Source organism: Cydia strobilella, chromosome Z, assembly GCF_947568885.1.
Source record: "Cydia strobilella chromosome Z, ilCydStro3.1, whole genome shotgun sequence".
NCBI classification, from domain to species: Eukaryota; Metazoa; Arthropoda; class Insecta; order Lepidoptera; family Tortricidae; genus Cydia; species Cydia strobilella.
In genome coordinates, this window is record NC_086068.1 from 11,897,252 (window position 1) to 11,923,923 (window position 26,672).

At 37.7% G+C, this 26,672-nt stretch overlaps 1 protein-coding gene across 2 annotated transcripts in view; it reads right to left on the minus strand.

Moving 5' to 3' along the window:
- Positions 1-10,047: 10,047 nt before the first annotated feature.
- Positions 10,048-26,672, minus strand: part of LOC134754354 (calcitonin gene-related peptide type 1 receptor-like) — a 54,477-nt gene continuing 37,852 nt past the window's right edge. For both annotated transcript variants that reach the window (XM_063690647.1, XM_063690648.1), the window contains 3 exons: positions 24,752-24,859; positions 19,193-19,301; positions 10,048-10,223 (listed from right to left, as the gene is read on the minus strand). In XM_063690647.1, coding sequence (XP_063546717.1) covers positions 10,174-10,223; positions 19,193-19,301; positions 24,752-24,859 — 267 coding nt within the window. In that variant the 3' untranslated portion in view covers positions 10,048-10,173. The remainder of the gene's footprint in view (positions 10,224-19,192; positions 19,302-24,751; positions 24,860-26,672) is intronic.

A 26,672-nucleotide genomic window follows, 5' to 3' on the forward strand; every position in this document is an offset into this window, starting at 1 on the left:
ATATCTCTTTTTGTTAAGTTGATACGAAATGGTACATACTTTTAACGCGTAGTTTGAAGCGCTATTTTTACGCGTACAATACACTGTACCCAAGAGTGAACAGAAGGATGTTAACGTTGTGTTCCAGGTTATATTTAGGGACTCAAGTAAAATGTCGTATGTACAGTCGAATAAATTAATTCCCGTTCCATTTCGTATCTTGCCAAAGTGACAATCAATATGAAAGTCGCTAGGGATCTCATACTATTGTATCTGTGACAAGGTACTTATGAAATGGTACTGAAATTAAATTTTTTGACCGTATCTAAAAACTTTTTCTGGATTAGGTCTAATTTCAGAAAAAAATACACAAAATAGCGCGTACTTCTAAACGTATTCTTGGTTTCTTTGATATTGCCACTGTGTGGTAACTTATTTATTGACAGATCTCAAAGCATAAGACTACTTCGCTTAAAATTATCCAAATAAAAAATATTTTACATTTATGTCATGATTAAATTAATAAAAATATAAGTACATTTGAGTACAAATATAATTGAGTTTATCATTATTTTGCCACTTGGACTTTGTCACATTTATTTTATTTTATTGGCATCAAGCATACGCTATGTAAAACAGAAGAGGCACGGTGTGTGTTGTGTGTATACCTATTAAGAAATTAATAATAATAAAAATATTTATTGTACATAAGGAGCACGTTACATAGTAAACAAGTACACAAGGGTTTGTACAAACATGATAGTATGGAGAGGTCAGACTTTCGATCCGTAAACTAGGTAAGCACCTGTGCCTTAGGGGCTAAAGTTCGTCTAAATTCGATGTCGGAACAAAATGAAGGTCGTGTAACAGCAGTAAGATGGTAAATTGCTATAAATAAATAGTTATTTAAGTTATTTAAATTTATTTAAACTTTAATTATACATTAGCTAGTTGCCTCTGCCTATGTTATTATAACGAGGAGATATTCAGTCTCATTGTAAGTTAAATTTAGCAGCCAGTCTTGATCTTTAATTTTGACATCCCGCCTTGTCAAGCTATAAATTGCGATTAAATTATTGATTTTGTTATATAGACGTGCGCCCGCGCTTCGATCTGTCGACGGCCGAACGCTGTGCGGCAAGACACCGTTTTACAGACAGCGTGTCCCTGTCGTTTTTGGGCATTAATATTATTAAATGGCACTAATGAATGCTGTCTCAAAATTGTACGCAATAAGTATATCTGCCTTACAGAGAGCACTTTGGACTCTAAGTAGAGTTGAGTTGTAGGGTAGTCGCGTTTTTTAAAGTGCACCACTTTGAGGATTGTCCTTTGCACTCTCTCTACCTTGAGCAGTGTGGTTTTATAGGTTCCGCCCCACACTGGGATGTAACAGGTAATGACAGCTTGGCACAAGCTCTGATAGACTAGGGAGGACTTTAGTAGATGCAGTGTGCCGAAACTGCTTGAAAATGTATATTAGCTGGCGGAGTCGAGTACATAGAGCGTCAATATGCGACGACCAATCAAGCTTGTGATCCACATACACGCCTAAATACCTAATGTGGGGGACTACAGAGAGGGAGGTACAAGTGACAAGGGAGGTGCACATGCCTAAGAGATTTTGTAACGACAATTGTATTGCATTTTGTAACAAGGCTGTTAATCAATTTGATAATAATAGGGTATTTGACAATTTTTTATGAATAGTATCAGTCGATCGGGTTTGTTTTGAGGATCAAATGTCTGTATGGGACCCATTGTCTTAAACTTTAAGACTTAAAGCAATACAAAAGACAAATGAATTGATGGCCAAAGTCTAGCACCCGCACTTTACTGACGGAACGCTTTTAACAAAATGGCAATACATCGTGACGTCGCCATGTAATGTCGCTATTGCTTAGAAGCCGTTTTGATGTATGGAAAACAAGGTAATTGCGATTTTGTCGTTGAAATATTGCGTGTATGTATATTGTTGCAGTATGTACAATATTTTTTTAAAAATGAAATGTATTGAATCGAATGGTACCATTATTTTTTTCCTATTTGGAAGTTAAAAAAAATGTTGAAACAGTGGTCTTGTATTTTGTTTTTTTTGCCATATATTTTTAAGTTTTCAATTTATGAGTATGAGTATTGTAATAAATTGCTCATTTTCTATCTATTTAACTAGATTTAGTTATAAAATTCGACATATATGTGTCAACAACCCTATTATCTATTATTAAATTTATACATATCGTCGCATGAAATCAATAATGCTGTAACCCGTAAAATAAAAACTACCCCAGAGCGAACAAACTGCGCACGAAAGAAAATAAAAACATAAATTCTTAACGGTAAAAGGGATTTTGGCAACCTTTGCAAGATATATGTAGAAAATAATATGTTTAAAACCTAAAAGACTTAACTGAAAAAAAGTTAGGTATTTTTATGGTTTTTTATTACCTCATTTTTTTTTGTTTTTTACCCGCAAAAATGCTGTAACTGGCTAACACAATAGTATGAAGGTACTATTTCCAAAACAAAAAGAAAGGCGTTTTTATTTGCTGTATACATATAAATCCTAGTAGCTTATACCGTTTTTAGTCAACATTATCTAATTTAGTCATTATTTATAGATATTATATTTGATGTAACCAGATGTCGGACTTAATATTAGATAACATTTAAATGATGTAAAGACGAAACAAGTCAAATGTTAGAATTTTTTAATGTTATCTAGTAGTCAAAGTAATGTAAATGTAATAACATGTAATCAAAATTATTATTTGTAATCAAAGTAGTCAACAAAAAATCAACTAACATAACCATTTTCTATTCTATGACAACAAAAAATATTAGTGATCATTCATGTTAGGTACATTTCTCCATCATAGTTTTGTCAAAAAAAAGAGATCAAAAGTAACACTTGTATTTTATTACGGTGACCCATTTATTAACCTTTGAGCAAATGCATAATTTTACTATGAACAAATAATTAAATCATTACAGGTGTGCATCACTACATAGTATAAAACAAAGTCGCTTTCTCCTGTCTGTCCGTCCATCTGTCCCTATGTATGCTTAGTCTTTAAAACTACGCAACGGATTTTGATGCGGTTTTTTTTAATACATAAGTGATTCAAGAGGAAGGTTTATATAAATAATTTGTAAAGGTTTTGTGTCGGGGCGGGTCGCTAGTAGTATTTAAACAAAAAAAACACCAAACTAATTGAGAACCTCACCCTTTGTGAAATCAATAGCTCGATGAAACTGTTAATAATATTAGTGACACTGTTATCAATTCTCTAGTACCTATGTTACGCTACGCAATAGAGCGATTCTTGAGGAAGGTTTAGGTGTATAATTTACTAAGGTTTACCCGTGCGAAGCCGGGGTTGCTAGTAATAAATAAGGTGTCATTGCGGTGTTGCAAGTCGGCTAGATCTGATTGATCATACATTCAATACCATGAGCACCGGTAAATGGTCGTCGATGTCTTGATCAGGAATCATTTCACCCGTGTAGTGGCTCTATGCGGTCGATTAACTAAATGCAATTTGAAATTGAATGACCTAATTGACCGACATTTTTACTCAATCAACTTTAAATAACGTACGTACGTATACCACACGAACGGTTATTTGACATTTCTTCCACCATAAACTGCTCTATAAGCCTCGTCTATAATAATAATATTTAACTTGCAATTTATTGTTTGTTTACCATTGAATGAATTACCTACCTTTATGCCACTGGAAACCTGTGAAATTTGCTTGAAATGGCTTCATTACCCAGAACGAGCGATCAGCCGGATACGCGTGTGTTTGACGTTGACGACCTAGGAGGATATAACCAAACGGAGTAGCCATTAACAGGCGTTCCCCTCTGTCGAAAATAGTAGGCCAATGGTCATACACAATGTATGGACTGACGTTTATCTGACATGGCTATTTTTACGTTACGTATACATTTGACGTTTCCTTCCCACAAAAATCGGCAGACTTTTTTGTACAGAAAATTACAGACGTGGCGTCTCCGTTTAATTAATATCCTCCTAGTTGACGACGTAGCACCTCAGCGTAGCACACACCGCACGCTGCTGGCGGCGAAGGTTGAGGTTAAATATAAATCGGTTCATGTAGCAATATTAATTAATTGATATTGACATTATTTGATAAATAAAATATTTTTTCCTAATTGAAGTAGAAGACATAAAAAGGTACTTTTATGATATATTTACCTATATGAGCCTAATGTGATGTATGAATATGTTTTTCTAAATAAAGATTTTAATATTTAAGAAGCGTCGGCTGAGAATACGTTTGTGCCTTATCTATTTTTGAGAAAACGGGTTTTAAATGATTTCTAAAAATATGCTATAATGGACACTAATCGGTTTAATAGTAGATTGTGTCACAAGGGAGCAAAATGACATTAATATATTTACGGCGAGGGCGTACAATTAAATCCTAAACGAAGCGAAGGATTCTATAATAGAGTCCCGAGAGTAGCGAGGAATTCTAGTAGAATCCTAAGCGTAGTGAGGGATTCAAGTGTAATACGCCCAAGATGGAAATAATTTTGCTACCATGTGACACATATTGCTTTTCACATCACCTATGACTCCTATGAGTATCATTTCTGCCTCGGACTATTGGCGCTCTTACTGCGTTCGAACGCCAAAATACCTCGGCAGGAATGAGTGCCTTTCATCCCTTGGTTAACAATCTACTATTTTCCTATTTGGAAGTAATTTTTTTTTGAAACTTGAAGTCTTTTTGTTATTTATTATTCCCATATACTTTTTAAGTTTCCAATTTAATGTGATTAATTGCCGATTTTCTATCTATTAAACTAGATTTAGTTATAAAATTTAACATGTGGAAACAACCCTATTATAAATAGCAAAGCAACCATCAGCACTTATGACGCGTAATTGCACTAAGCGGATTTCGATATTAACTCAACAGGCGGCAACACGTGTACAGGAGGTGTGGGCCTTTGAATAGATTGAATTCAATCAATCAATTTAGTATTGTTGCTAATTCTAGTGGGCTATTGCATTTGATCGGGTGTTTCATATTTATGTGCAGTGGATGTAAAGCCGGCTTGTGCAACTTCGAGTAGGTATGAAGAAAAAAAAGACATGTTTGTCTGTTTGGCATTCCGGCAATAAATCGTACGTCGTCGCAATCGTTATAAGAAAGTAGTGGTTATATGTTCGCTACGAACGAAGTAAAGCATAGTGTGTATGTAGTGCAATGTAATGCATGGTAAATGGTAAAGCATGACTATCAGATATAATTTAGTTATAAAATAAAATAGTAATGCTAAAAGTGAAATCGCAGGTAAACCATTATTTTGGAGCTTCATAAAATATTTAAAAGTGCTGTTAATTAAAAATGTTTACTTGTTACTGCTAAAGTTCAGAGAAGGACATGTCACCTCCATTAGGATTCAAAATCCTGAAACTAAAAAATATTTTTGGCACACTGGCGATTTTATCAAACCCACAATGCTAAAATGTACATTCGGCTAATTGGGACCGTAGCCTACCCATAATATATTTGACAATTAATAAAAATGTTCATAATATGATTAATATGACATGATGCACTTTCTACTAGTGTCATAGCAGTTTATTCATGCCTATGGATGGTAAAGAAAGGATCGCAATCTCTTATGGCAGAATTGTTGTAAAAGTGACCAGCTTTCAGATGTAAATAATAGTTCCAAATCTCTCCGGTGGCGCTAGGTAGGCTCTGAGACCAAAGAGTATTGTAATATATAGGAGACTCTATGACATGAACCATAGAGGTATAATAATGTAGAGATGAAATGGGGGAGGGGCAGCGAATAACCCGACCAAAATACGTAGGTTGTTTCTGGTATGTTGTCAGGAATGTTAAAACGTGTTTTTAATTGTGTCGAATTGCGTATGTTCTGTCCCTCACGGTCGCATAGGTGCACATCTATATAAAATACTAGGTGTATGGGCTAGGTACTTCAGTGCATGGTGGTGCCGCCTATTTACTGTTTTTTACGGTTGTCGGTCACTTTTTGATACATGAAGATTCATTTCCTTACTTCTACCTTCCATATTCATGCCTGTTGGGTTGTAAAGCTTGAGTCAACTTAACTGGATATAGCGGGGTAGCGTTTGAAGAAGGAAATACTCTCCAGTCAAATAAACTACATATTGTTATAACAATTTAATTGCAACACAATGCTGATATTCTTAGGTTAAAATTTGTAACTAGCTTAATATACTTAGCCAGTTCGTAGTAATCAATTGCTACCATCTAATGTTACTCTTCTGTCCCCAATGTATAATAAAACATTAAGTACACATTCAAGGCCAAACAAATTAGATCCCTAAAAGTATTCTGTGGAATTTATTCCCAGCAAGCTGGAAATCGTTTTTATTACTTCACTTGGTCCTAAATGCGTGTAATCAGTTTGCGCAATCCCAGGAGGGTCGCATACATTTTGGAAGCCTTGGGCGATACATTTTTCCTTGGATTGCCAAACAACTCGATTTAGAAGGAACCTAGCATCAATTACAATGGCACTACCAGCAAGGTTTTGTAAATCAGATACTGGTGAAAAGGAGTTATTGGATTTGGACATGATTATAAAAAAAACAAAAACAAAATTGCGGCCTTTTTTTACATACTTTGACTACGAATTCATATTAAGGTACCCTACGGATCCTCAAATATCAATTTGCATCATGATTAGAGCAAATTTTCCGTCAAGCACAGCTGACGACGGTGCCATGGCTACACAACTGAGAGTTTGTGCAGGTTTACCGCTGCCGTGTGTGTGCTACTCCCAGCCGGGGTTTAACTGTCAAGCACAGCTGACGACGGTGCCATTGGCTACACAACTCTGAGAGTTTGTGCAGGTTTACCGCTGCCGTGTGTGTGCTACACCCAGCCGGGGTTTAACTGTCAAGCACAGCTGACGACGGTGCCATTGGCTACACAACTCTGAGAGTTTGTGCAGGTTTACCGCTGCCGTGTGTGTGCTACACCCAGCCGGGGTTTAACTGTCAAGCACAGCTGACGACGGTGCCATTGGCTACACAACTCTGAGAGTTTGTGCAGGTTTACCGCTGCCGTGTGTGTCCTACACCCAGCCGGGGTTTAACTGTCAAGGACAGCTGACGACGGTGCCATGGCTACACAACTGATAGTTTGTGCAGGTTTACCGCTGCCGTCTGTGTGCTCCATCCAGCCGGGGTTTATCCACATTTGCTGTACAGGCAAAACTACGCAGGCATACCCTAGCGTGTATGGCCAGCTTTATACACTACTTTATCGTCAGATGACTTTTTTCTTCAAGATAGTTGGAACCTGTGATATGATAAAATTTTAATTGGGAGGAAATGACAAAATATTTCTCATATGTACTACTATTTGGGTAGCTTATGTTCCTCAACCCACCAACGGAGCGGCTGCTGACGGTCACAAGGATTTATGATAAACCTCCCATTATTACATTATATTTACAAACTATTACATTACATACCTACATAACATATTTTGTTAAAGTTATTAACATAGTAAAGAAAAAAATATTATGACCTTCAGATCAGACTAGATAATGAGACAATCCCAAAGCGAATGCTGTGCCTTTACTTTTAATATTTAGATATTTACATAAATACCTAGGTTTCCACTTAGACCATCTGAGGAGTGTCTTTTCAAAAGGGCTTATGTCTCTACGAAAACCATACAAAAATACTAAACATATTAACCGAGATATGGACCGTAATAACCTTAGTGAAACTAACCGTGAATCATTCAAAACTCTAATACAAAAATATACCCTTTTAAAAAGACACACGTGATTTTATAACAATCTACCAGTTAAGGGGATCCCATGCCCCAATGACCTTCGATTTGAATCCCTTAGTTTTCTAATGTTTTTTGTAGCTTATCATATTAACAGCAACGGATTTTAGCAATATAGTATCCCATATTTACTTCAAAGTTCATTGTTTTCCAAATATTTGGCATCAAAGTTGAACAATTTTAGGCCAAAAAACTGGTTTTCTGGCCATAACTTTTGTGTTAATTAGTTTAAAATTAAAACCTTAGACACATTTTTAGAGACGTCTAAGACGAACCCAAATACGTAGATTTCGTATAAGTAAGATCTTTCACAGCAATCAAGATACGAAAAAAGTGTTTTTTAGACAATGTTTAAAACAATCATAAATAAATAAGTATTCATTTTTTTCACAATCCGGTATGGAAGGATGGAGGACAAAAATGGAGATAAAAGATTGAAGAACCGATAGCCGCTTGTCTTATAATTCTATATGTAGTGCAAAAGTAGGAGATACGATTCAAAACTTGTCAAAAATCGATGAAAACCTCAGGTAGCCCCAAGTAGTAACAATCTCTCATATAGTGGCTTTGTGCAAAGTATGTGGCGGGGAGTTCAAAGGACAACGCAATTTAATTTTATGCTATTTGTCAGACGTCCACTGTCAGAAATCCAACGTGTCCCATACTGGCCAGGGCGACGGTGCTGCGCACAGAGCGAATAAGTAAGTGAGTGTGAGATAGTATTTATTGGATGACCCACGCTAGTACGGCCCGGGTCCGCGCCGAGGCGTCCTGTTTTTTGAACCTGACAGACTCTATACCTCTGGGGCGGGCGGTAGATTTAGGAAGTGGAGCCACCAAGATTTTTGATGTAAATTTGGAGGGGGGGGGGGATGCCGAATTCATTTATGATATCAAGATGACACTATTCCGAAGTAAAAACAAAAAAAAAATTAAAAATAAATACTGTTCTTTAAATCACCTCTTCACCCTTAAACCGCTGAACCAATTTAGTTCAAATTTGATATAAAGATAGTTTGAGTACCAGGAAAGAACATAGGATAGTTTGAATCTCAAAAATCATCCCTTAAGGGTGCGAAAAGGGAGGTGGAAATTTGTATGGGGTTTCAATAACCGCTGAACTGATTTAGATAAAATTTGGTATAGAGATAGTTTGAGTCGCGGGGAAGAACATAGGATAATTTTTATCCAAAAAAAATCCGTTAAAAGTGAAAAGGACAGTGTAGAATTGTATCAATAACCGCTGAACCGATTTAGATGAACTCTACGTGTCTATTACATCTTTGATTTAGTTGAAAGCAAGGGCCTGATACTCTTTGATAGAAAAAGATAGTCTTATTGCGATTTCTATAAGAGGAAAGAGAAAATAGTGCCATGCTTTGTCCTTATCACCAACCGGGTTTTATTTCATGGTCTGGTTATGGCAGCATAGGTAGGAGGCGATGGCGAAATACCGAAATTTATAAGAGTGAAAGAGAAAAAGGATTGTGCTGCCATACATTAACCTGTCAATACATGAATATGTCTTTCTTTTACCCCTGGTCGCTCGGTTTCATGTCTATAACTACTATACTATGTCTATGGTTGAAAGTGATACTAAACTTGACTTAGAACCTAAACTTAAGCAATTACTAACCTTAAACGTCGCCTACGCCTAACACCCCCCACCCCCCACCTGCATCAAAAATCTGGGTGACTCCACTTCTTAAATACATCTTAAGAACACAAAGATTAATTCTGCCATAGGAAATCTTTTGTTCAGAGAACGCCGTATTTGACCTTTTTATGGCCTGAGCACACTCAACTATTACGCAGTTTGTAGGATTCTGTCAAAAAACCTGCCAAATATGGCTGAATACTATGTTCGAAGATGCATGTCTTTGACTGTGCATATACAGTTGGTCAAAACAAATTGTCAGTAAATAAGAACAAAAAAAAACTATACTCATCCTTTTCTTTTGGGTGCTAGTAATAGTAGACAAATATAGTATATAGATTCTCTCTGTCTATGTTTGAAATGAGACAGCTCTTTGATAAACTATATTTTCATATTTCATACAGTACGGCTCTTACGAGATCTGCCCCACCACGCCTGCGCTGTAAAAAGTGACGTTTTGATTCAAAATGAATTGAAATGACACGTCTCAAAATCGATTTACTACGGCGGACAACAACAGCCACGTCCCCTTCTGACACTTTTACGTGTCCATTTGGGTCGCGCAGATCTCTAACTTAGTGGAATAATTAAAATCTGTCTCGTACCTCTGGCCTCCGGCTAGGTAATCATTAATATGTAAATATTTAATATTTACATCTTTGTTTATATTAGTTTCCACTTGTAACCAATTGTTTACACAACGTTTTCCCTCGTATTGGCCAAGCTTTCTCCCGCCGTTAAACCTGTAATATAAACAGTTCATTATATACAGTTAAGTACTGTTTTGAAATAGATTCTCTATTATATAGGTAATTAAAACAATACTAAATCAAGTAAAAAACACATTGATAAGCTTTGGCAATATCGAAAATGTATACGAAAGCGACCGACAGGGTAACTGTGGTCCAAGTCATATTATTGGGTACCTATTATAGCAGATCACTAGTATACTACGGTGGTTTTTGGTCTAGAAGTGTCCTGGAAATCGATTTTCGCTCATGTCGTTGCAAATATGGACATATTTGGTATCAGTGCATTCAGTGTGATGTCCTGAATACAAATATATGAGATGACAACCCCGAAAGTGGTGGGGGTAGTTGCTGTAACGTCAAAAAGTCGGCAGTACAAAGTTTTTTACTTTTTTTTAAATCATACCATGCGGGGTATCAAATGAAAGGGCTTTGTGAGTAGATCACAAATAGCCATTAGCAGGCGCCATTTTCAAAATTTATATAGCCTATGTCACTAACACAATTCTGACGAATTCAACCACATCTCATATGGGCTATATAAATTTTGAAAATGGCGCCCGCTGATGGAAAAAAAGGGAGGGGGGATTGTTTTTTTTTCTTACTATAGCAATATGGGTATGAAATGAAAGCTCGTGAAAAGACCATTTCAAAAATTTATGTAAATAGTTTGGTTTTTTGTTTGTTTTAATAATAGTTGCAGTTTAATGTAACAGAAAATTATACTTTTTTCAACTTGATGTACTTTTTTTATTTTTGGTTATATCTGGTTAATTATTTTTTAACGTTATATAGAGGATATTCACAGTCACTTGGTATGTATTTTGGAATAATCCATTCAGTCATTTTCAATTTAGAGCAGTTCAAAGTCAACTGTGGGTTGTGAAATTTTTGAACGTTTTCTAATAATTTGTTAGACGAAGTAGGGAAAATGTTACAGTATGTTATATATTTGTGATCTACTCACAAAGCCCTTTCATTTGAAATCCCACATGGTATTATAAAAAAAAAGTAAAAAACTGTACTGCCGACTTTTTGACGTCACAGCAACTACCCCCACCACTTTCGTGCTTGTCATCTCATGTATTTGTGTTCAGGACATCACACTGAATGCACTGATATTAAATATGTCCATATTTGCGATGACATGAGCGAAAAGTAACCTAAAGAATGTTTCGCCAAGCCACTAGTATTACGAATTCAAAATAAAAATCCAAAATGATAAATATCTTAATGGTATTGTTGTTTAACAAAGTGTAATTTTTATTAATGAAAAAAAAAACTGGCATCAAAACTACTGACATAAAGTGGGTGATCTCAAATTGAATGTGATGTTTAGAAGCCTGTTCCTGTAAGTATAGATCTGGTATAATCCGAACCCGTTATGAGGGTTCAAACAAACGACGAAGCGCTTTGAAAAAAGGTAGGTAGTGCCCTTGCGCTCGCTTTGCTCGTCTTAGCGGGGGCACTGGCACTGCCGTGCCCCCAGATAGAATGCTAGCAGAAGCTTAGGCATGACATTTTAGGATGATTTCCCTGGTTCGGTGCAAGTCACAAATTATACGTTGGTAGATGAATCAATGTAACTTAAGTGAAAGCCTTTTGCCCTTTGAATGTGTTCACGAGTATAATCCCTCATCACCCGTAAAGTTAACGCAAACACGTCCCTCAAATAGCACGACAGCCGACAGCGAACATTATAATTTATTCATTATCATCACACGGATCATATCACGAATATCGACCGATTACTCACTTAATTTCACATCTCCGTATAATGTTCATTTCAAAAACAAATCCTTTGGCGCACGCAATAAGAATATTTTTCTTGTGTAGCCCTGCGTTTATGACGCAATTTTTTATAGGCCAATACAGGAAGCTGAATTGACACACTTTGCAATAAAACTAAGTGCTTTTAGGTGTTAAAATATTGATTGACAGAGTAATCGCCTGTAAACACTTAACGATTACATCCTGTATAAATATAAGGCCGATCCTGATTTGAGCCAAATTGCAAGGAGTTTAATTAAAACAAGTAACAATTCTACATTAGAAACTACAATTGGACTGCGTTATGGAATAACGAACTAAGCGACAAAATCGAAAAAAATGAATGAACGATGAAATTAATTATGAACGCAGGTTGAATCTGGGTTTGAAAATCTATGTGCTATTTCTGTGATCAAAAATCATGTCTACACCCTATTATAAGGGGTAAAATCAAGCGACACATCAAAATATGTTGAGATCTATGAACTAACTTGTTACGTAAAAAATAATTAAGCGCCAAAGTTACTTTTACAAATTATAAAAACCATACATTTAAAATTGCAAAAACGAATTAAACGCCTAAAATATGTCGTTACCTAATTATTTTATAGCTTTCGTTTCAATGATTTATAAACGCAATATCGACTTAACCTCCACATGTGTTATTTAATTCGTCATAACACTATCTCAAATCGCACTATCTTTTGCTTTCGCACCTCAAACAAATCGCATTAACGTATCAAGCGACAATATGTCGCATAATATGTTACTACGAAATAAATTACCCTCATCGTAGATTTAGTGCAAAAAAGAATTAAGCGGAAAAACGCTAATAATTTCAAAACTAAATACAAATAAAAAAACCAACGTTACGAGTACATCAGTCGCGTGCAACAAATGATCTTCATAAGTAGGTACATAGTTTTGGAACTACTGGTCGTTGCATTTAAATTCTCAAAGCCAAAGTTGTCCTGCATTTACCCAACTAAGGTTGTAATTATAATTTTATAATTTATTTTATTGTTGGGTCCGCGCAAGTGACCAAATAAGGTTTAATGAACGCACCCTAAACTTGGTCTTGGCCTGTTCATAAAGACATAAGTACTGGAAGGTCACACACATAGGTAGGTAACCATAGACATAGATGTCGTAGTCTGGCGGTCTCAACACAAATACACACCAAGTACGCGCACGCCGCCGCTTCCTTGTGTGCGTGTGACAAACAACAACATGTGACATACTGTCGGACCACGAACATATTCTTAGCTTTCAGACTTTGATAATACACTCGCCTTCATATAAATGTATTTAATTTCCATCCTATATTACAAGAATAAGGTGAAAATATACGCAAGTCACTTAAGTTTAATCGATTAGTTCGATATATTTTTAATACTAAACAACTTGGGGCTGTTTGTCCGTGTAGGATTTATTAAACTTTTCTTAACTTTATGAACTCCTATGCCAATATATTGCCAATTGGTTTTAAAATTGTATAAAAGATACTGATTTAAACTTTCACGATTTTTACTCATTATTATTCACAACGACGAGACTTAATCGCGTAAAATAAGTTTTAAATTTACCTTCGACGTTTCGAGGACGGCGTTGTCCCCGTGGTCTCGGAGAAGAGTCGTTGTGAATAATAATGCATAAAAGATATTTTTTGAATTTTGGTTTTATTTACGATTAAGATAACATTAAACAAAGAACGAAATCAACGATGAATTCACTTTACAACTTTCGGACTGAAAAAATATAACAAATATAAAAATGAAATAACAAAAATAACATGGACAAAGGAGAGCAAACACATTCGCACGTTCAAACTGTTGATAGCCGAATGACATGAGTCATGACGTAAACAATTTTGCAATTAGTTTGAAGTGGAGGGTAGATGTAAGGAGAACATCAACGGCACGCGGCCGCAACATCGTGCCGCGGCAGCCCGCAGCAGCGGCGAGCGGCGGCCATAGGTCGGAGTTCAATCAATTATATTTTTTGCTTTTAGCAAAATACAAACAAGCACAATAATTTTAAGTGCGTGACATTTACACTTATCACAATAATTATATCGTAGTGGCCAGATATGCTAAGAAGAGGTTACGTATGGAGGGTAAAGCTGGAGCCGTCACGGTATAAACGAATTCACTTGAAAATTATCTTTTGTTTAAAACGAGACGAGATAGTATAAAATATATAATAGTACATTGTGATACAAGTGTGCTAAGTTGGTTGGTTGGTTGGACACGAGGCGATATTGTGCCCGCCAGCTGTAAGCGAGCGCGCAATAAAATGACCAATGCACACGCGTTTCAAACGACGATATTCAACACACTTGCACGAAAAAAAAAAGAAACTTTCATATTAATCAAATTTTTATTGTTAAAACAGTCTAAAATCTGTCATACTGCCGGCCGCCCCTCGTCCCGGCCGCGGGCGGCGGGCGGCGGGCGGGCCGGCCTTGCCGCGGCAGGCGGTCTAGCTCTAGCGCGCCGGTGCCCGCCAGTCCGACCGTTTCCATGCATATTATTAGCAATCAGTTACCTTCTTAACTCAGTCGGATAATATAATGAAAAAGCACGAGTGTTATAATATACTGAAAAAGCACGCGTGTTTAATATCAAGGATTATGAGCCAAAAATCGGTGGAATAAAAACGTCGTTTTGAGCAAGTGTGTTGAAAAATATAATATTAAACCAAAGGTTTATGATATATGAAAGTCATTAGAATGATACCAGTAGTAACAATTATTTTTCACCCCAGAAAAATACCCGATATTATCTCATGTCATGTCCAAATAGTGCACTTTAAAATTAAACTATTTTTGTTTTCACGAATAAAGTATTATGATGATTGTAAGTAAAAATGATCACGTCAAAATGTATATTTTATTTTGGCTTGTAATTTTCACCACAAGTTTAAGGAATATTGTTTTGCCTGGAAATCATCAGGAGACGTCAGAATTCCACGCAATGAAAGATCAGAGTTTAATTCGGTTAAATTGTGCAATAAGGGCTACCGTTTTTGTGCTCACCAGTTGGCGCCACTGTAAAGCAGATCACAAAATGCTTATTTCTATAAAATCAATACGTTCTAATATACACAAAGGTATTTTAACGACTAAATGTGCCATTTTATCAACCTATTTAATTTTTCATATAAGTATTTTAGTTTGCCCTTTTTTTAACCACTAACATTTATTGAGCTATTCGAGTATCTATTGTTAATTAATCAAAGATGGACAAAAATTTACCAAAATAAGGATAAGGAGTGAAAATTCCCGATAAAAAAGCTTTAAATCTCCAAAACTTTTTTATCTACGCTAGCGCCCCTAGCGGCGAAATTAAACGCGGTAGCCCTCATTCGAGGCTGTACTTTACCGAGCACAAAACGAGGTGCAAATATACCGATACAGAATCTAAATAGGTATTTAAATAATCGAACTATTGAGAATAGTCGCTTGTAAACAACGTTTCGATTGTACAGCAACACTCTTTACTGTCTATCGGTGAACCTTATGCCTTTCGTAATAAGGTCCACGGTCCACCGATGGACAGTTAACAGTGTGGGCGATGGTAAGTACGTGCGTACACGTTGATTACCTATACTATGTGATTGACTTGACTTGATGATTTAAAAAAATATTTTTTATACGTTTCAACAATCACAAACTAGACTTAATTACCCTGAAAAGTAAGTGGGATAATTAATATTACTAATTATTCTAAATCAGTGTTCAAAGCCATGCTTATATTTTTTTTATAAAGAGTAAAAGTAATCTTTACAAAAATTCTACATACATTGAAAAATATGAATAGTATACAGTGTGTAAATTCATTACGGGCGAATATTTAAACGGAGGTTAGCATAGGACCTAAGAAGTATATTGAGATAGATTTTGCTTAGAAATAGAATGAAAATTTTAACAGTACAAAATAATTCGGCTCGTAATGTAATACTCAACGCACAAGTTACGGGATACGAGCGTTTTAAAGTAACTGTCAACGCTTGTTCTTGTTGTTGGCAGTTACCAGTTACTATTAAAAAGCTCGTATCTCGTACTATCATGTCATCTTATTTTTCTTAATGTTAGCAGTACATTGCTACTCCATAAATTAAAAAAATAAATAAATAAGAACTCGGGGTCATAATTAAGTGTAACTTTAAAAAAACTTCTTAATTAATGATTAGACGGATAAATTCGTTTAATTTATTTATTAACGCAAACACTTAAAAATTAAAAAACTTATAAATATAAAAAATTTGGCCTAAGTCGAATTCGCTCGGTAAATTCACATTTAATTTAGTTTCATTTGAAGTTGAAGACATTACTTTTCCATTTTGACATTGTGTACGTTTAATAAAGTGGTTATTAATCTGATTCAGAATTTATTGCCCGTATGGGATTAACAGACTGTACAGACTAGTGTCCGTCTTAGCTAACTGCATTTGCACCATATTTGCACCGATTTGAATAGATCAACGGGAGGGGTGTCATTAATTATAAACATAATATTTTCATGATCATTCATCATTTCATTTCATTTATACAGTCATATAAAATTAGCTTAGTCGGACTCTAGTAAATCACTCTTTTTACTAACTGTCTTGATTACAGTCTGGCAAAAAAGAATAGAAATTAAAAAGTGGCAACACTGTAGTGTCGTCCCGTTTTTCTTAGACTGATTTGAAAGGGACAACGCTACAGTGTTGCCTCTTTTTAATTTATTACTCTTTTTTGCCAGACTGTACTTAGCCAAGAAATAAGATGTCCCAAAAACGACTTTAAATATTTTAGGGGCATCATAATATTTTAGCCCAAGCATAGTATTTTTTAAATTATTGGACAGATAATTAAATCGATTATAAATATATTTAATTCATGAGGTTAGTTACCTTTTAAACTAATGAATCAAAATTTGTTTTTGTTGGCATAATTATGTTATATGTCGCAGGTATTTTGTATGAATCAATTTATAAACGTTTTCACGTTTGTAAAACGACGACGCCGTTTGTAAAATGCCGAAGGCAAATTGTAAAAAGTTCGCATTTTGTAAAATACCTTGACATTTACAGCGCCGTTTGTATTTTGCCGCGGCATTTTAGTCGAATTAGTTCTTTAATTTACCACGCATGGCGCTATACATCAAATCTATCAAAACACCGGGGTGTCCATCAAATCAGGTCTGGAGTTCTTGGAAGGTTGGACCTTCCTGTTCTTTTCAAACTGTTTCTTTTCAATAAACGTGTCCTACACAGCTTGACAGCGTCCGTAAAAACATTACACTTTGGGGAAAAAAGCGTAGGTAGGTTGGTTTGTTAGGTAGCTTCAGATGCCCCAAGGGCAAACCGCCCTGAAATAGGAGCCCCTCGAAGCGGGGCCCCGTCTAATTAAGTTTTGAAGGAAATGTTTTTTTTTTTTTTGTAAAGAAACAGTGCGGTGGGGCCATGGTAAAAATAAATTACCCGTAGACCCACTGGAGAACACTGTTTAGAACGGTGGGACAAGGGGTTAAAAAAATACTCGTGGACCCACTGTGGTTCAAAGCAGTGGGACCACGGTAATACTATTACTTATTCTGTGCCACGGTTAAAACGCGCGTGAGGATGGTGGTGCGGTATAAAAGTTAATATAAAATTATAAAACAGCAAACCATGGTCACCCTCAGACAACCATCACGTTTACGTTGACACTATTAAGCGCACTAACAATTTGCCTTGGGCAATTTACAATCGTGAAAACGTTTGTAAATTGATGACGCCGTTTGTAAACGGCGTATTTTTACAATTTGCCTGCGACATATATGTATACATATGATGCAACGTTAGGTTTTGGCCTGGATGAAACGTTTTAATTCTTAGAGAACAATTTTTAGGCGGTCTTTAACTGTAACAGACGGGCGTACCGGACTGTGACCTTGGTCCGGTCCGAAGCTTTTTCGAACGCATTAAAGGTGGTCCGGCGAACGTCAGTTAAGGACGCAGCTGTAAGTGACAGCGAGAAAGAGATATGCTGATCGGACCATGGTCGCGGTCCGGTACGCCTGTCTGTTACAGGTTTTACATTGACTGCGTATCTACACACTGCTCCAGTGTGCGAGCGGGACATTGCTATATACATACGTGCATAGTTCTATTTCGTTTACACACTGGAGCGGCGTGTTACTCCGCATCATCCGCAGGAGTGTGTTGACCACGGGAGTGCTAATATTGGTGAAAGAGACTCAGTCTTTTGTGTAAGACTCGACTTCATTTTAGATAACTTGGCTCAACATTGGGCCTTGAGGTTCGAGTTATTTTTAAGTCGTTACACTAAATGTTTTTAAGGACTTAAGGTCTCAGGTCGTTTTTAAAGGGACTCGTGACTCAAATAGCTCGTAGGAATCAAGTCGTTTTCAAAAGGGGTATTGCATGATATTCAAGCACTGAGGTGTTTAACGTACAATGAAAAGAACTTGTACATTATTTTAACCCCAAAATATTGAGCATACAATTTTATTGTGATTTTACCGCTTCGTTACGCTGAACGCTTTAAGACTCATGACCCCTGAAGCCTCAAAGGCGTGAAGAAGTTTAATCTTTTTCAACACACTTGCTCGTAACTCGTAACATGCAAGTTATTGAAGGCCGCTTTTAGGCTCATAATCCTAGATATTAAACACGCGTGCTTTTTCATTATATTATAGAACTTGTTAGGTAATGAATGATAATCAGACTGACTTATACAGAGCAATCTTAAATTTTTCGAGTAGATTTTACAACACTGACAAGCGGGCGCCGGCGCCCCGCCGACCGCCTGCCCGCGCCCGGCCGGCCCGCCAGCGGCAGGCGAGAGGGGCGACAGGCAGTATGACAGATTTTAGACTTTTACTGTTTTAACAATTAAAATTTGATTAAAACGTATGAAACGCGTGTGCATTGGCCATTACACACATCGGCTTACTTATTGCGCCTCGTGTGTAATGACCAACGTAGTACACTTGTATCACAATGTACCTACTATTATGCCTTACGTTACGATTTAGTCTTATGGGCCTTTAATTGCTAGACTTAAAACTTAAATTAGTTTTATTAGTTAGTCTTATGACTCAAAATGTAAAGGTTAAATGACTAGTCGAGTCTTTCTAATACGACTAAAAACAGAGTGATCACTAGTGAGTGCAGTGTAGTGTGTAGAGGTTGTAGGTCACCTGTGAGCGCGATGGCGTCGTTGGTGCGGACGACGCGGGACACGTGCGTGCGCACGGCTACCATCACGTCGTGGTTCGTGAAGCAAAACAGGAACGAGACGCACAGGCCCTGGACCAAGACAATTGTTTTAGTGAAACTCTCTGGTCCTAAAACCATTGAACCATTTATACTATATAGTCCTCCTCATCGGTTTCGATGACGGCGACCTCAGCAATTATGGATTACGCCTATTATGGGCTCGAATGTGGCTGGCCAGGCCGAACTTGGTCTTAAAGACTCTATTGCAGGTGCTAGCCACTGAAAGCCAGTATTTTGCGCCATGAGTTGTAGTCGGCCGACAACAAACTATGGAAGCGGAGCGTGAATCTCGCGACCTAAACGTTCATGGCGATTACGACATCTTGGTCGCGTGGTACAGGTTGCGATTGCGACAATTTCATTATTTGGTATTGCTATTCTATAGTAAAAATAACTTAATGGCTAAAACGGATCAAAAACTTTTTAGATATGTGTCAAACTTATACGTATAGCTTGTGGACATCATAAAACAAATGGATTTCAAAGCCAAATTTTCTCGCTCGACAGAGATGTTCAGAGATGTGTGTGTTGAAACTGTGCTTCTGTTTAATAAAAGCTGTATGATGAAAGCTAAATTTACCCAAACCGTTAAATAAGTCCACGGAAAAGATGCTCGTTTCCCTGAACGTTTTTGGCCCAACTGACTGTAAAAAGGGGATTACAGAGACTGTCAACAGTCTAAAATACAATTTGTTTACCAGAGAATAAAGGGTAAAAAAGTGGCTAAACTATCTATGAGTGTTCGTCAACTATGTTTTTTTAAATGCTTATATGAAGAGGTTGAAATGGTACTCATAAAACCAGATATTGTTACAAAAAACTAGTCACCCACTTTTAAGAATTATGATTTAAGAGGCCTACCTTACCTTACCTAATGTTTCCTGATATATATTTTTCACCACACCAGCTCTTTGCCCTGTGGTTGACTGGTAGAGAACGCCAATTACCCTTCTTTTTACTGTGCGATTGGCGTTTACTTTTTTACACGGTTAAATGAGAAATAATGGTACCATATATCTGTTATGGCTCGGCTAAATGGAAATTAGCCGAGCGGTAAATAACAAAACATCGAATGCTATTTTAGTTTAGGTTGTTGTTCATGGCAATACAAATTGATTTGGATTATGGATTATGTATTGATATACATATGCTGAATATTGATGAGGATTATATTGACTAGGTACTGTGTTTTAGAAGTGTCACTAAAATTATATTAATATTTTTCAATTTTAATCTATTTGCAAACATTGGTGAAACAATTGATGTCGCTTCCGCTATAAAGGGAGGGCGAACTATTCAGCAGATAAGTCCCAAAATAAGGCCAGAATATTGGTAGATCTGTGAACCACCTGGGGCCCAGTTACCCCTACAGTTATGCCATCGAATTTAAATAACTTCGTTTATACACATTTAATGAGGACCTAGGATGACCACAACTCGAAAGGGTAAAACAGAAATAATATTTGGAATTAGGTATTGTATTTACGATTAAACCGGCCACCTACGCAGCTCCAATACGCATAATAAACGAAAGTGAAGTTGTATAATGTAATAACCTTTACCATTAAAACCTAATTCCATTAATTCAATTGGTTGTGCATGTTACGCACTTCGTAAATCGTAGTCTAAGAAACGAAGTTCAGGTCAAACAACAGGCTGTTTGCGTGGTAGTCTTGACTTATGGTCCTATATCCCCTAGATGGGGCAGAGGGCATCCACAGTGGTCCGCCATCCCGTTCGGTTTTGAGCTTCGCGCTTCATTTCGCGCCACGTCTTGCCAATGGTAGTGCAGTATGCTATTTCTTACTTGTTGCCATTTCTAGTGTTACTCTAGCACTCTTACTTGTGAATACCACACTGTCGCAAGTGATTTCTTACCTAAATATTCAGTGCACGTAGGCTGTACGTTTACGGCATCTTTAAGTAATATTTGGGAAACTGAATAAATTTATTTCATGAATAGTTATTTAGGTATCGAGATGTTTTATATATTTATTATAATTTGCCTGCCCTTGTGACGTAGTTAGGAATAAGTACACAAATATATCACACCGCCGAATAAGTGATTTATGTTATTATTCTCACGCAAACACGAGGAAAGAAAAACAGAGAAAACAGTTAGCTCTATCGATATGTTACCTACAGATTGTGAATGACGGCCGATTACGAGAAAACGGAGAAGACATTTAGCTCTACGATATGTTGTGACACTTGTGATTCTTGTCATCATCATCATCATCATCATGTCAGCCGATAGACGTCCACTGCTGGACATAGGCCTCCCCCAAGGCTCGCCACTCCGACCGATCCTGTGCCGCTGGCAACCACCGAATTCCCGCGACCTTCACTAGGTCGCCGCTCCATCTCGTTGGGGGCCTACCGGCAGTTCGTCTTCCGGGACGCGGACGCCACTCCAGAACCTTCCGGCCCCACCGGCCATCAGTTCCGCGAGCAATGTGCCCCGCCCACTGCCACTTAAGGTTTGCAATTCTGCGAGCTATGTCGGTGACCCTAGTTCTACTGCGGATATCATCATTTCTGACTCTATCACGCAGAGAAACCCCGAGCATAGCTCTCTCCATTGCCCTTTGCGTGACCTTGAGCCTTCTTATGAGGCCCATCGTTAGCGCCCACGTCTCAGATCCGTATGTCATCACTGGCAACACACACAGGTCAAAGACTTTTGACTTAAGACACTGCGGCAATTTGGACGAAAAGATACTGTGGAGCTTCCCGAACGCTGCCCAACCGAGTCGGATTCGACTCGTCGTACAAGAACCAAGAAACTCTCGGACTCCACTCTCAAGCTCATGGAGGTGAGGCGTGAGATGATTCTGCAGTCGTCAGGTGACGTTTGTCGTTACAGGCAGCTCAACAGACAGATCTCGAAGTCTCTGAAGCGATATATACGCCGATTCAATACTAACAGTATTGAAGAGGCTATCAAGCGCAACAGAGGCTCGAAGGTGTTTGCCAGAGATCTGTCTATTGGCCAAAGCCAACTAACAAAACTGAAGACCGACGACGGCAGGATCATCTCATCCAAACCTGAGCTCTTGGGAGAAGTCGAGAAGTTCTATGGACAGACATACACAACAACCCGAGCACCCGTCATCGATCTAGCTAGAGACCCTAGAGCTAGACTAACTCGACACTATACCGAAGATATCCCGGACGTCAGCCTGTACGAGATTAGTATGGCTCTCAAACAGCTTAAGAATGGCAAAGCCCCAGGTGATGACGGAATTACGGCCGAACTCCTGAAGGCGGGTGGTAAACCAGTCCTTAAGGCCCTTCAGACGCTGTTTAGTTCCGTCATGTGCGAAGGAAAAACGCCGCAAGCGTGGAACAGAAGTGTAGTGGTGCTCTTCTTCAAAAAAGGTGATAACACCTTGCTGAAGAATTATAGACCCATCTCACTTCTGAGCCATGTCTACAAGCTGTTTTCGAGAGTCATCACAAACCGTCTCGCACGCAGGTTTGACGACTTCCAGCCTCCCGAACAAGCAGGTTTCCGTAAAGGTTATAGTACCGTAGACCACATACATGCGTTGCGGCAGGTTCTGGGTGATTCTTGTGAATGATGGCATTGATGACCGACTACGACATTTCAAATATAATTTGCAACAAGTAGACACAATACATGAGTAATAAATAATGTAACCTCGTAAAGTATGTATATTACAATGTACACTACGTTTCAATTTAATTAGAACCTTTTAGTAGCCAAATAAAGTGGCATTTTATTTGTTGCATTGCTTCTTTCTCAAACAAACGAAATTCATCCAATTACATTTAGGTGATAAATGATATACCTGAATAATATAAAGAATTTCAAAATTTAACAATTACATATCAATGTTACAACGGCGGGACTCGTGGTAGCGGAGCCCGTATACAGTCCGCGGGCTTTGCCTCGTCAGCTCATATCACGGTACACCTACACGCGCACTGGTATATGAGCTGACGCTGCTAGTGTGTCCCTAATGTCCCTATATTCATCAAAATCAAATTAAAAAAAGGATTTTTTCTGTATGGTGAGCCTAACTAGGTTAAAAGTAGCTTCGCTGTTAAACTCCCAATTTCTGTGAACTATGTACACATTTGTGTCGTTTTCAAGCAAAAGGTACCACATTGTCGCTTGCTATAAGGACGCTCTGACAGGTTTTTCGTATAAAGATACAAGCATTTTTCGTCCTTATGGTAAGCGACAATGCGGTACCTTTTGATTGAAAACGTCACATTTACTTCTATAGATTGTATTCTTAAACATTAGAAGGAGATTTAATCATCCTACTTTTGTATCAGTATTGTATAAAAATTACAAGCTTGTTGAACAAATAGGCAATCAATCTGTGACAATAGTATCTTTAAAACGAGGTGTGATCAAATACCCGTTAGGGCAACTGAGCCTGCTCTGGAAAACGAACTCGGCGTCAAGGATTAGAGGCCCTCGCTGGGAAAAGTGCGGTCACGGTGTAAGTGCGGTTATCTCTTACCCCATGCGATACTTGTATTCTATAGCGGGCGCAATTGTTTCAACTGCCTTTACTGCTGTTACGGAATACCAAACGGATGAATGTAGTTGTACTGCGTATGTACTGAGTCTTATTAAGCCTGTCATTTACAACTTTTGTCGAGAGTGGATATAAGAACCATATACGGCTAGTACCATGTGCGGTCTCCCGGGTACACATGGTTATTACGTATCAAGAGGTCATGTCACGGTCACAAAGTCACGGTCTTGACACAATGTTTTGCGAATGATGTACCTGAACTTGGGCAGAACTAAAGACAGTCGTTTACTCGTGGGTTCGATGCCCAGTTTTGAATCATGGCACATATTATTTTATGAAAATATGGCGAAGATGTTTATAGAAGCGCCTGGCTTATGTAATTCTACGAATTTAACAAAACTAATCAAAAAACGGCATTGGGGTTGTGTGAGTATATACGTACTACGTAAGTATGTGTCAAACAGCTAATTTCCCAATGTTTGACAACATTATAAATTCCAGCGCAGAAATTAGCTTCAGATCAGAGGTCAGTGTCAACTTTGTGATTGGATTAAGGATGTCATTCTCCAAAAAAGTGTCCAAGTGTCCCAACAACAACCTACCATTTGATTGAAACCGTTACATAAGGTTATAAAAAGGTAATCGTCATAGATTAGATGGGCTAAAAAGCACATGAAACAGACGATCAGTGTCCAGCGATCTGTGGTGTCAACTGTCAACATCGTGTTGGGGTTACCTTGCAGTCAAAGGCTTATAATTATAAAACAACGAGAACATACATACATATACATACATTAATCACGCCTATTTCCCGAAGGGGTAGGCAGAGACCACGGATTTCGACTTGCTACGATCCTGACATACCTCTTTCGCTTCCTTCACTTTCATAACATTCCTCATACACGCTCGCCGGTTTAGGGTGCTAAACCGGCGACGAGAAAGTTGGGTAAAATGTTACGTTACCTGTAGACTAGTGAGCAATGCAGAGAAGACCTGGTAAACCTTCTCCCCGGCCGCGCCCGGCGATGGGTGGAGCGGAATTAGGACAAAATGTAACCCGAACAGGGGTATCTGAGAACATACACATAGGTATACTGTTAAATATGCTCAATGGACCTTTCAGAACGTTCAATCCATTTTCTCATCGATCAATTCTCAATGTATCCGGTCGTGGCAGTACGTATTCTTATATTCTGCAGTCAGCACAATGAACTTTAATGGCCTTACCATAAACATCTTTCAAATCTAATATGAAGTTGAAATTAATTTATCGTTATCAGTTAATTTTACAGATACATTTTTTATGTAACGAGGTTTGTTATTATTTTATTAAGTATTTTATCTACACACATATCATAAACCCTATATGATGCCTTCAAAATCCGTAAATAATGGCCAACATTAAGATAAACTGTTTTGTTACAGCAAATTTTTAATTGAGAAAGGTATGTTGAGATGGTTTGGACACGTGGAAAGAATGAGTGAAAGGAGGCTAACAAAGAGAGTATATAAGGGAGAGGTAGAAACGGGAGTTGGAAGGGGCAGACCTCGGCGGACTTTCTCTGATCAGATCGGGGAAATCCTGAAGAAAGGCCAGGTCAAGAGCACCCTAAACCGGCGAGCGTGTATGAGGAATGTTATGAAAGTGAAGGAAGCGAAAGAGGTATGTCAGGATCGTAGCAAGTGGAAATCCGTGGTCTCTGCCTACCCCTCCGGGAAATAGGCGTGATTATATGTATGTATGTATGTAAATTTTTAATCTGTGAATATGTTATTATTGCTAAATAATAACATCGATTTCGATAATATTATTTAATTCAAATTTCGAACATCTCTGTAAAACAAAGAAATTTGATTTGACCTCTATTCTAATGTCAGTCGAGATGACGTTTTATTCGAAATGAAATGTCAATTGCATACAATTTTGCTAAATCTCGCTTGTTTGTCCCCCACTCTAGTTTGTCTCTGAATTAAAAAAAAACTACGGATGCGTGATATGCGTGAAAAACGTTTTCTTTGCCGCCATTTGATGTGTAGTTTATCTTTTAATTAGTTTGTAAATAAAAAAAATATTTGTTTTGTTGTTTTTAAAGTAACTGTAGCAAAAGTTTAGTGTAAAACTGTGCGTTAAAGATATTTCGGAGACACCACCTCATATCCGTGAATGACATCTCGCTTTGTGTGGTAGGGCACAGGACAGCGGATGTCATTCCAGATCTAGAGCAGAGCCCAACTGGGGAGGTACCTCCACCTTACAGAAAACCGCAGCCAAATAACACTAGACCCTACTAATAGTGTTGTGTTCCTGCCGGTGAGTAAGGTTGCCAGAGCTCGAGGGAGAGGAGTGTTAGGGTCGGCAACGCGTATGTAACTCCTCTGGAGTTGCAGGCGTACATAGGCTATGGAGACTGCTTAGGCGGGGCGTATGCTTGTTTGCCAACGACGTAGTATAAAATAAATAAAAATGTCGGCTGTAATATGACGGTTAGTCAATAATTAATAGAAAGTTTATAATATGTGTGTAGATAAAGCAGTGTATGTAACTGTACATAATTAGGCATTAAAACACTCGTGTGATTCTATTATGAAACTCACTTCGTTCGTTTCATAAACCCACACTCGAGTTTTAATGCCTTTCATTATGTAGCAGTCACATAAACTACTATTAATAACAATATCACCAAAGCATAGTGTCGATGATAGCAAAATAGGTATGTGTTTCTTAAACTTTGTGGGTCTCGTCCTACTTAATTAAACCATAACCCACCTAGAGCTTAACAATATTTATGTATTAAACTATTATTGTTATTTACGATCGGACGTTTTGGTATCAACGTTCCGCAAAGCCATAACCATAACGAACACTGCCAAGTACACACACTCG